The sequence below is a fragment of the Ixodes scapularis genome, unplaced genomic scaffold, assembly GCF_016920785.2.
Source record: "Ixodes scapularis isolate PalLabHiFi unplaced genomic scaffold, ASM1692078v2 PGA_scaffold11__112_contigs__length_91849675, whole genome shotgun sequence".
Taxonomy (NCBI): domain Eukaryota; kingdom Metazoa; phylum Arthropoda; class Arachnida; order Ixodida; family Ixodidae; genus Ixodes; species Ixodes scapularis.
In genome coordinates this window covers 28,479,023-28,491,112 of record NW_024609837.1, presented here as the reverse complement: position 1 = coordinate 28,491,112, position 12,090 = coordinate 28,479,023, and the positions used below count along the sequence as shown (strand labels likewise).

The 12,090-nt window shown below is 43.7% G+C and overlaps 1 protein-coding gene across 1 annotated transcript in view; it reads right to left on the bottom strand.

Moving 5' to 3' along the window:
• Positions 1-12,090, bottom strand: part of LOC8052464 (protein polybromo-1) — a 60,848-nt gene that overhangs the window by 22,522 nt on the left and 26,236 nt on the right. Inside the window, exons 18-28 of the mRNA XM_029988875.4 lie at positions 11,726-11,820; positions 11,587-11,632; positions 10,937-11,050; positions 9,477-9,665; positions 6,485-6,538; positions 4,033-4,127; positions 3,298-3,436; positions 2,436-2,537; positions 1,250-1,324; positions 582-752; positions 105-189 (exon numbers count right to left, since the gene is read on the bottom strand). Of these exons, the coding sequence (XP_029844735.2) occupies positions 105-189; positions 582-752; positions 1,250-1,324; positions 2,436-2,537; positions 3,298-3,436; positions 4,033-4,127; positions 6,485-6,538; positions 9,477-9,665; positions 10,937-11,050; positions 11,587-11,632; positions 11,726-11,820 (1,165 nt within the window). The remainder of the gene's footprint in view (positions 1-104; positions 190-581; positions 753-1,249; positions 1,325-2,435; positions 2,538-3,297; positions 3,437-4,032; positions 4,128-6,484; positions 6,539-9,476; positions 9,666-10,936; positions 11,051-11,586; positions 11,633-11,725; positions 11,821-12,090) is intronic.

Below are 12,090 nucleotides of genomic sequence, written 5' to 3'. Positions count from 1 at the left end.
GGTTGAAGGATCAAAGTCCTCGTAAATATTTCGGTTTACTTTTTGAAGGACGGACGCGAGACAGTTCGCGGGCGCACGCTCAAAACTGCCGTTTTGGGGCTCACCCAGCTTGAAGACTCCAGAGGGGAGGTTGAGCTGCTCGTAGTAGGTGACGCCTTCCTCGTCGCCTGGAGCCGGCAGAGACACATTCTGCAAGTGCAAGGATTAAACCTCAGGTGCAAAGCTCCTCCGGTCGACCGGTCAGCACCATCTTTTCTGAAAGTCACTCGTCGTGTTTCATAACTTAAAACAAACTCTAAGCAATGACTGCCCACACATGGTCCCTCGGATGTGATGCCAAACTGTAGCCGGGAGGCAAAAGTGTGAAATCTTCTGTGCCTGTTAATAACTTTCGACATGGGTGGGTCTCTGTGCCGACGAATTCTCAAACTTGTGCCCGCCACCAGCTCGTGTTTGTGGGAGAAATGGCGGCGTTCAGCGTCGAGAATCTCATCTGTGCGGCTCAATCGGGCGACCGAGCACAGATTTGGGCCTTCCCCTGAATTCGCGAAGGCGGGCAAACGTGGAGTAGGGGTACGTACCGGGCGCGGTCGTTCCACCACCGCAAATTCGTCCTGGAGCCCCAGGCCAAAGGCGTCGCCGCTGCCGGTGCGCTCCGCACCCTCTTTGAACACGGAGGGCACCCGAATCGGCGAGAGCACTTCTTCCCGAGGTAGCAGCTCCGTATGTTCGTTGGGGAAGAAGTTCCAGATCTGCAAAGGAACAAATCGTTCGCAATTGTCTTCACAGCGGGTCTTGAAACTACGTACGAATGCGACACCAAAGCACCAAATAGACGGAGAAAGGTGTGCAAGCTCCTACGACTAATCGGGGGTAACGTACCATGTCGGGTGCGTCCCCCGGCTACATCTGACTTGGTGCATCCCCAAGCACCAAGTGGCGCATCCTCGTGTGCACCTCGTTCTTCGAAGATGCGCAACTAGATTCCCCCGAAGCTGTGCCACCTCAATGTTCATCCGTCTCGTGTCGTACATTCGAGTGGCAAACAAACGGCCCACACATCTTCATTATCGGGTGATCGGGCGGGTCCAAACTTCAAACAGTTTGCACAATGTGGATGTTGGGTTGTTCTCAAGGTGTTATGTACCTTGATATTTTTCTATGGGTGTTTTGATTAGCCAATGAACAAATATTTAATTCCTACCATTAGGAAGGGTCTTTTTATACAAGTATTAAATGGCGACCATACCTTGATTTTCTTGAAGGCCTTGGCCTTGGCAGAATAGCGGGACTCGCACACATACACATCCTTGTCTTCAAAGCCCTGCAGGAAGACCATTCACTTCGATGGGCACATTTAGGAGGTACAGAGGCCTTTGTATTTGGACCATATTAATATTGGGGCACACACTAAGGCATGTTTCACCCACAGTTGTGCACCAATACGTGGCTCATATAGTAAGTATAAGCATTGTACTTATACCATAAGTATAAGCATTACTGCTTAAACTTCTGGTAGTGACCATCCAGACGATTTGAGCACGGTAGCTGACTTTCAAAACAGTTTTTTAGCGAGCTGATATATTTACGCTCTCTCTTCGTCAAAGCAACATTTGGAGAGGGAAGAGATCCATTTTGTACGAAATTCTGGAGACAAAACGTTTCGCAGCAGGCACAAACGCAGGATTTCGTGGGGTTTCTGCAAGGGCCCCTTATACTTTGCTTTCTCGCCAGCAGCCACAAAGAAAGAAGAGAAAGGACAGAGTAGGGGGTGCCAACTAGAGCTTGATCTCTATGTTGGGAGAGATACACATACTGTAAGCAAAAAACAAACAAAAAAAACCAGTACAGATAAACAAGAGTAATACCAGTGTCAGATGGCGTCCTAAAGATCCTTTTCATTAAGCTCCTTTAAAAAATCGGCCAATCAGCTCGCGATGTGGAGTGCGCACGTGCTCTGTGGCGCGCGCACGTGCTCAACGGCGTGCGCTGGTTCGCCGTTTTTATAAAGGAGCTTATTGAAAAGGATCTTTAAAACGCCATCTGACAGGGGTATAAGCTTCTAAATGTAAGTGTTAAAAATTTATCTTGAACCTTAGAGTCTTGGGTTTGAGTTCTAAAAAGCTTAGAATCTTGGGTTCAATTCTCGTTGGGCGACATTTGAAGCTTCTCTTTCCTCCAAATTTATAGTAACTACTTCTCAATTATGTGTTTCTTTTGTACAGATTTTCATCTGTATTCCACATTCTCATAATGGCAGGTCACACTTTCCATGGGGGTCAGCCCTTAAACACATTCCGCACCAAAAGAAACAATGCCACGTGACCCGGCAAACCTTCTACAAGAGCACATATTGCTTCAACATTTCAGACAAGTTTGAGAAACCAATGTTGGGCGCACTTTAAGTCGCACCATAGAGAGCCGGAAAGCCGTACCTCCGGCCTGCTCTTGAAGTAGTCCCGGACGGGCATGACGTAGCACTTTCCAAGCACCTGGTTCACCGGGGTGGAGTTGTAGTTGTCGCTTTTGAACACCTCCTGCAAGCAAGCCACCACAACGATGCTTCGGTCAGCCTCAGCCCTGGCATAAAGTTGGGCGTTAACTGGGAGGACACTTTTCCTTGGGGCAGAGGCAATGAGGGGACTTTCAATAACACAGAGAGTACCCTGCGATTATTTGGGGCAACTCTCACATCCCTTTTAGTACCCCAAAGGTACGTTGAGACCTTAAAGATTTACGAATGTTCCTTCAAAATAGACACAACCTTGGCGTACACAACCCGCTTATGGATGCATTGCCACGAGCCACGGGATCCCACTTTTAATGCGGTAAGCAAAGCCTATGGCGTTGAGAACTGTTTGGTTGTAAGTATGGCAAGATTTCTGGGATTGCTTGGCAGCCTTTTGATGCTTTTGGTTACCCCTTAATTAAGCGGGTAAACAAAAGGTGTTCTTTAAACAAAAACAAAAACAAAAAGAACTTTTTTTGCAGCAAAAATAAGTCGGAGCAAACCAATATTAAAAAATCACAAGAAGAAAAAAACGCAGAGGATGGTGAAAGTCAGAAGCACAGACACAAAAACAAGGGGAACAAGGTTTCAAACAAAAGATATCCGTCACGTTTGCTTTTTGCCATTCCTCAAATATAATAAAAATGCTGATTTTCAACATGATGCTAGGGCTGAAGTGAGCATGACGGTAAAAGAGAAAGACGAACCTAAAAATACAAAAAAAAAATTGAGGTCTCAAACTATGGGGCGCTTCGGCCGTCGCCCGATCAATCAATCGCCGAGCGCACCTTCTGGAGGAACTTCCTGGAGGCAAGGTGGAAGGTCTCGTTGGGGCGGTAGAACCAGCAGCCGTAGAGCCACTGGTCCCCGTTCTTGTCCCGCCACAGCCGGTCCACGTTGGTGATGTGCGGCTGCATGCCCTTCTCCCTGGCAACGAGAGAGTGCACCACTTCGGGTGAGATGTGAGACAAAATGACACTCACAAGGGACCAACAAGAACGAAAGAATAACGCTCCCTGGAGTCTTTGACCACCTCTCCATGGCACAAGAACTTTGCCAACCGGAAAAGGAACGGATTTTACAAAAGAAAACAAGTTACTCTAGTTCACCAGGTGCGGTATGACAAAACAAATCGGTTGTTGCTCGAATTTTTTTTAGGTCGGTTCGTGAACAGTGAAGCCAAGGGCATGCAACTCCCTAAGTCGCGGAAACCACGTTCCTTTGCCTGTGTTTTCCGGTTACAGTGTGACCTCAAAGAGGACTCAGCACAGGGAAGTTAAGTGGAAGATGCCTCGGCACCATATTTTATAGCAGGTTTCTTGGGGGGAAGGGGGGTTATGAGGTCATGTGAAATGAGAGGAGAGTTCAGGTTTTGCCTTGGCAGTTTTACGAGACTTGCATACTCTAGCTCGTCACATGGTTGGGTCGCCACGGGGGTAACTATGCGGGGAAGGAGTGAACCACTTTTCAGAAGTGTGTGGTTCTCGCTGAAAAGTTTCGAAGGGGCGGGAGAAGGAACTCACCGGGGCTCAACATAAACGAAGTCCCCTACGCGAATCACGATGCCCCTGTGCTCCGTGCTCTCCGAGGAAGACATCTCCTGGCCCTTGTCTTCCTCCTGCAAAACATTCCATGCAGTCATTCTATTAAATGAGATAATACTCATTGTCAAGTACAAAACGAGCGCGTCGGAAGTCTCTGTTGTCCGTCCCCCCTTTCTATGTATCTTCCTCATGTTTAATTACTCATTGTCGTCGAGGGGGAAAAAAACTGGAGTGTGTTCTGATCCGAGACTCTACCTGGAAACTTTGTAGATGTGTAATGCAGCGCAGCATAAATCTCTATTGCGTGATCCATGTAAATACAAATGTCTTCTTCCGGTAAATGTTACAAAAAAAAAAAAGAAAACATACAGCTTAACGGTGTTCAACTACATAAAAAAAGAATTAAATAATTTCTACCATTTAATTTGGATGAAACCAAACATGTTTTCAAGCCAGTAAGCGCATGTTGGCTATGTTTTAATGTGCCTATTTTGAAAGCTGCATCCACATTATGAACAGTTTTTGTACACTGACAGTGTTCTTACTACTGCGGGTACTTCATATTGCCTATAGTGTCAATGCCAAATGCGTAAGCATCACTTCAAGATTACCAATATTTAATGTAGAGAAGCAGAATATGCTAGAAACGTCACCACTGCAAAAATATGAATAGCTCAGATAAAAAGTTCATAAAGGCAGAAAAAATCCCTACTTTTAGCAGTTGCCAGTATAGCAATTCATATTGTGACTTGCTTCACTATGTGCATATAGTGATGCAAATAGTATACTAGTAATGCTGGTAAGGGCACTTTTGATCTACTAATAAAGTAAAGATTTTTCCTGAAGGAACAAGCCTTATTATGGAGGTTCTACTACAGCAGCTGAGATATAACACCAAGTGCTGCAATTCCTGTACAATTATTAAAGCTTCATGAAAAAGAAAAAAAAAATAACTGGAAGTAGAATGGAGTTGTTAAAAAACCACTTACCTTAGGTCAACAATAATTTCACCGAAAAAAGAAAACAAAACCACACCTTTTGTTAATGCTAGTCATACTGCTTTCTTAACACCTAAAATATTTCAGCTAGTCATGAGTGAAGAATGAATTTTGAGTTCGAAGCGATTCAAAGCAAATATAGCGGTTTTGACCACATATTTTCTAATTGAATATCGAATAGTTTCTCTAAGCCTTTAACTACCGCAATACGCTTAATTAATTGGAAACCCAGCTGAACTTGTGAAAGTTTTTGTCAAGCTTCCACTTGTCCATTTCTAAGCTAATTTTATTCTAACTATATTTATTGACTGGCCTCAAAAAGTCCAATGCCTGCATTGGGGTGGCAAGTAGACAATGCACTTGACTTTAAATTAATCCTATAGACATGCCCAGTTATACCTCATCAAGGAGATTTATAAATATTCTGGCTATATACAAATATATTTTTTTAAATCATGTATCATGATTAACACAGGTTGTCAGGGCATCTTTGCTTCTCATATACTCAGGCATGCCAGTTTAATTTTGAAAATTTTACTGCAATGCAATGATCAACATCCACAATGTTTTTGTTTCTTTTTTAATACACCAGGCAAGCACGTGCACCATCCAGCTTTGGAAATTAGCTTTCCTGCTAAGCATGCAGCTGCAATATTTTACTTTTTGAAGTGTGGATCGCGATGGGTTAGCCCCTTTGAGTGCGCTTCCTACCAGGCACTGGTGCGCTGCAAGGAAGCCACACCCACAGAAGTGAGCTCTGAGGGTGTTGCTTACCCGCAGTGCACCAATGCTTGGTAAGAAGCGCGTTCAGCAGGGCTAACTTGCTGCAATCAACACTTCAAGAAATATGAATATCGCAGTTAATCTTGAAGCGAATATTGAATAGCATATTATTCGAAACTACGATTAGAAAATTTGAATATTCGCACATCACAAATTTCAGCTAAGGTAGATCCGCTTTACGGCATACAACATCCCTTACATAAGGCAGTGCTTCCACTGTGCACTTCACTCGCATGAACAAGAAGCATTTCTAGTCTTTCTTGAGAAGTACACATACTCAAAATGGCCTTAATGTGTTGGTGAACATATGATTCTGGATAATACCAACTTAACAGGTACTAGCTTCATGTACTTCAACACTCGGGTGACATCAAACGTTTTCCAATTACTTCAATCACTCCTCTCCTTGGAGAAACGCAATCACTACTGGCAGTTCATGCATTTTATATGTTCTTAAAAATTTGCAGGTCACTGAAAAGTGGGACACTGCATATTACACATAAGTATACAAAGTATGTTCTGTGTCAGCATGCTGATTCTTCAATGTTACAAGCCGCACACCTCACAGGATTTCCAAACTTGTCAAGCCTGGCTTCGGCACTCTCATCGACAATTACTCGTAAATTAACCAATGCAAATTGTATGCTTACTCTTTCCTTTTTGCTGGCGAGGTCAAAACTGGAATTTGTCTTCGCAGCTTGGCACTGTGTTGGAAACTCACATCAGTTTAACATTAAAGAAATGCAAAAGTGTATTTGTCAGACATTTAATTATAGTTTCCACAAGGAACATATTCCTAATGATAGCAAAGTACCAATAGCCCATATGTAACTAAGGGGGGACACTGGCTAGAGGTCAAACTTCTGAACTACTCAAGTGCTCAGAATGAAATTAGCAGGGGAGATTTAACTTCAGACATAGGTGTACTATGCAAACTTTCAGCTCTCTAGGACAAATTTACGTACCTGCATAAGATGATGTGTCACTTTGTTAAAAAATCTATGATGTGCAAATGAAGCTATTAAGCACCATTTTGACTGCTTGAATATAAAGTGGGGGATGTCAGACTTCGGGCTATCTAGTTTTAGGGGCGAAGCTCCTTAGGGTCTAGCCTTGTCCATCCTTCCGGCGTTCGTGCTCACATCGATTGCACTGCCTTTGGAATCGGCCCACTTTAAAAAAACAAAAAAATGTAAGCCCGCACGGGGGTTCGAACTCAGGACCGCTTGCTTACGAAGCAGACGTCTTAACCACTACGCTACACTCCAACGTTGCATGTAGCCGCTCAACGTCTATACAGGAGAGGGCGCTGCGGTCAAATGCGTATATAATCGCGTTAAACTTTGCATGCACTGGCTCAACGTTTATAGACGGGAGGGCGCTGCGGTCAAATGCTCAACTGCGTATTTAACCACGATCCATATCACACATTCTCTTTCTGACATTAAGCGGTGGAGATGCGTTCCCACGGCTTCTAGCGGATCCAAGCTGATTCGCTAGAAGAACCACTGGCTCTGCATTTCATTGACCATAAAGCAGTAATAATGAAGTCAAAACGCAACCAAAACCTCAGCACTACCTATGAGCAATAAAAAAAAAATCAGCCCCATCAGCACTATTTATGAACAATAAAATCGGTATCATCAGCACCACCAGAGCTTCGCCCCAATCAACATCATTCACCACGTGGAGATGTGGCCTCTTTTTATAACTTAAATGTTAATATTTCAGGAAGAGTTATTAGCTCAAAATATGAGAAGCATATCTGTCCTATGTCAATTTTTGAAAACTTCATTTTTTATCACTGAGGACTTCAACTTAAAACAAAATAAAGTAGATAGCCCGATTCCCCCGTAAATCTCAGTTCAGAAACTTCTTGATTATGGTATCAGAATACTTTTACCTTCGAACAAAAGATTCCTTCGTATGAAATTTGCAGAAAAAAGTGGAACTGAGAAAAATGCATTCAAACATTGAACTCCTTTACTTTGTTACTGCCTCACAATGTGTTGAAAATATTTTATATCAACGTAACTATTTGGCGTATGGTTATCAAATTTAGTGTAAGGGTGTATAGTTAGTTTCTAAGACTGAAAACGTAAAAATAAAAAAAATAATAAAAAAAAAATTAAAATTTAGGCCCATGTCTCTCCTTAAAACGTAGAATCTCTCACCATATTATTTATTGTACGTCTTCATCACCAGCAGTTCCGTGTAACTATGATAAAATTTCTTTGCATTTTCATGTATTATGTGCCTAGTATCATGTGTCATAACTCTCGCATATTGCCATCGTCAGGTTCAGATCTGCCATCATCCTTTGTATTCCGCCCTGCGTAAACATGCCGGAGTTCCTATGCGCTTTGATTTACGTATGGCGAGTTCTCTGGATTACATATATTTTGCGATGTCATATTACATTTCAACATCAGGAATATTTTTTTTTCTCTAGTTTAAATATTTTTATTCAAACACTCATTGGGGTTCATTTATTCAGGATTTCCTCACTTATGTAATCTTGTTTATTTCTGGCCCTTGACACTGCAACAGGTTCCTGATCCGGCCTCTTAGCCAAAACGTTCGGAGATCGCCGAGCATACCTTCTGGTATGCTCGGCGATCTCCGAACCCCTGTTAAACCCCTGAAGCAACTGCTCTCTTAAAAAAAACATTAAAAAACATTCCAGATTTTTACAATTTCTGGAAAAATTGCAAATATTACAAAAGAAATTTGTGACAAAAAATGTTTTTTTGTAAAACCATTTACACTGCTAGACTTGTTTTAGTTCATAGCTTTCAAACGCGCGTGCCAAACGACGCGAAGGCAAGCCAGGGGCAGTGTTGACATCCTCTTCTTGCGAAATCACACGCAAGAAAAGTGGAAAGGAGGAGCGCTGAAGAGAGAGAGGTAAAGGGAGGAGAGGTAGCCCATGAAGACGCTGCCCTTGGCATGTACATCTGGTGACGTTTCGTACCCATTCTTGGCAGGCGCATTTGAAACCTGTAAACTAAAACAAGTCTGGCACTGTAAATAATTTTACAAAAAAGATCTTGGGGATTTTTTTATGTTGTTAAAAATATATATTTTCATTTCCTTTTCAGTGTCTTTTAGGGCTGGATCAAACGCTAGCGACTACTGACAACTGAGTGCCTTAAAACTTCCTGGAGTGTCTTAGGACGCGAAGGCGTGCCGGCGCCATCTGGTAGCCGTGGAATACTTGGCGTTTCCGTATATTTTCTATTTTTCGTACATTGTCTATTTTTTCCGCAAACCGTTCTTTATTTCTTGGCTCGAAGAATGTCTGACAAGGACATCAACGACTGTCTGTCCTAAATAACACATATATTTGATCTCGCAAACATGGCAAAACTTTCGCTCTAGCGAATGGCAGTTACGTGGTCACCGCGTACACGGCGCCGGCGTGACGCAAGACACCGCAAGAACTCGGTCAAAAGCAAACGCGAGCGTGCAAACGAGAATCTAGTCGTCGTTCGTACTAGATGCGCCAGTCTCGCGGCACAAGACCTGGTAAATGTTGCCGTCGCGCAAGACTACCGCGAGAGCCAACGACCCGTTTCCGTCATCAGTTTCTGGGTCGGCGGCGGCACGTCAAAGGAACCCCCAAAGTGGCTGCTCGCTCACCTTGGGCGATCCCCGCGACGAGCGCTCCGCGTCGGCCTCGGCGGCGGCCTCCTGCTGCTCCAGCGGAAGCTTCTGGGCTCGCATCGTGTCTACGTTCTGGGTGAGGTCCGACTGGCCGAAGTTCAGTGCGGGGCTCTGGAGCACCTCCCCCTGGCTGCACAGCTCGTCGCGCAGACGGATGAAGTACGACTGCAGACGGGGCAGGCGGGGGGTTGGGAGTTTGTTACTTCCTGCGCTTTGCACTTGACGTAGTACTTCAAACGTTGCCCGAACCCGAGTTTCACCACGAGCGTGGTATTGTAGCGAGTTTCCGAGGGTGTAGATGAAGCTGACGAAGCATCCGACGACGATAAAGTTTTTGGCCTCCTGCTGTGATTTAGCTGAGTGTGCTGTAAATAAACGCTTGTTTGCTTCTTTTGCCCAAACTTTCCTCCATTCTTGTAAAAAAAAATACAACCTATAATCAATTCCTTTTTTTTTCTTTTATCCTCGGCCAGGAATTGATTTATATGCGGGGTCAACATATGCTCGAGTAAATACGGTAAGCCCGTCTCTTGCAAATGTATGTCACTTTACTTGAAGCTAGAGCTCCGGGTTTTTGAACTAAATCTAAAATACACTGGATGTCACATTTTTTTTTTTCATCACTTCGGATTTATTTTAAAACAGTTCTGATATCGTAAACTACCGTGAAAAAGCTAAAGACACTTTGACGAAGCACCGAGTTAGCAATCCTAAGGTGAGGCCGCTCCACTACCCTTTCTAATCTCCGATTATTGACAAAGGGGCATTGTTAACTGCTCAACTTCAACGATGCCTCTCGCTAACTTTGTGCACAGACCCGGTGTCCCTAATGTCTCTTCAGGACACGTGAATGCTGCTGTATCTCGCAACACGAGCCAAGCTAAATGTGTCATTGTGCTAGTCCCCACCGCGGTTTCAGGTTTAGGAAATACTATTTGGGCCTTTACCGTGAGGAGGCAGCATTTTCGTAACAAAAAAAGCCGCATCCCATAGATTTCTAGCAAATATTGCTTATAGTTAAAATGATTTTCTGTGCCACTCAATAAATTTATGTTCATACATTTTTTTTTTCTTCTTAAATTCATGTTTCGAAAATTGAGATTAAGACGATACAAAATTCCGGTAAGGGCCAACCCTCTGGGAATGGGAAATTTAACAAAAAGAAATTCCGGGAAATGCCATATTTGCAAAAAAACAACAAAGTTTAAAAAACGTTTTACAGAAATTTACCCAAAATAAAATGAAAAAGTAATTCTACTTGGAGTACATTTCCCCAGTATTTTCTGAAGAAGTAAGTTGGACTCCAAAGTCCACCCCTCAAGTTTACATTAGGTCGAGTTGCCCCACAACTTTCCGTCTTCGCTGCGGAGCTACAGCTAAGGCGACAGATGGGACCTGAAGGCCCTAGGGCAGAAAGAAGGCCAAGAGGCGGTCACCTGCAGCTCAACGGAGTCTTCGAAGGCCTGGGAGTCGGTGCGGGACACCCGCCGCGCCCGCTCGAACACCTCAAACATCTCCTCTTGGAAGCGATCCAGGCGCAGGTAGCAGCCCTGCAGAGAGAGAAAAACACGCTAGACACCACCAACACCTCCAAGGCGCACATCCACAATCAGATAAAAAAAAAAGCAAATAAAGTTATTTAGCTAACTGAAAAAATCAAGCTGTCTTTGTTCTAGTATGGCTGAGGTTACATCAATAAAGAGTAATTAATTAAATTGTACTTCATATTTAGTCATTCTTTCTTCTGCATTGCTATTCTTGATCCAACGGATTGAACAATCAGTCTGCATGTTTAAAAATACATGAAGTGATAAGGTGTCACTATTTTCTAGCCAGAGTAATTTAAATCAAATTAATCTGATTTAAATAAAATAAATCTGTCTTATATAAAAATATGGATTAAAATAAAATAATTTTGATTTAATTGATTAAAAAGAAAAATCATGATTTTATTTTATTTTGACCCTCATGAGGCACAACAAGCTTGTTTTCGAAGCCGCCTGCATGCCCCTAAGCAAAAAAAACTCAAAACCTGCAAACTCCGAGTGCCCTCTGCGACGTCTGCCATCAGGGCGCCCACCCTCACCTTGTCCAGCTTGCGCTTGATCAAGTCCAGTGATAGGGGAGATTTCCTGTGGGAGGAACAAGAGGCGAGTAAGCACGACATATTCGGTCTGAACCAATCCGGCTTGACCCAATCCGGTCCGAGGCGGGACAGAGCTCACCTGTCTTCGTCGCCCATGGCTGGCGGTTGCTGGCTCGACTCATCAGACTCCGACAGCTCAACCAGGGAATCACTGTAGCAGCGGCCTTCCTCGTCCTGTCAACATTCCCCGGGGTTCTTAGGGATACACTTTCCACGACCCCTGTGCCACCAGATTAATGCTTTCCCTAGATCAGTGGTTCTCAAGCATGGATGTGTCAGGGACTCCTTGGGGACCCGCCAAAGTGATGGGGGACCCCATGATAATGGGGGAAGGGGAAGGGGGTGTATAAAATAAGACAACTAATTGCAGTGACAACTAATTGGTATCCTTTACTGTTATAGACAGAGGTGAGAAGCATCAAGTAAAAGGATGAATGAATGGAT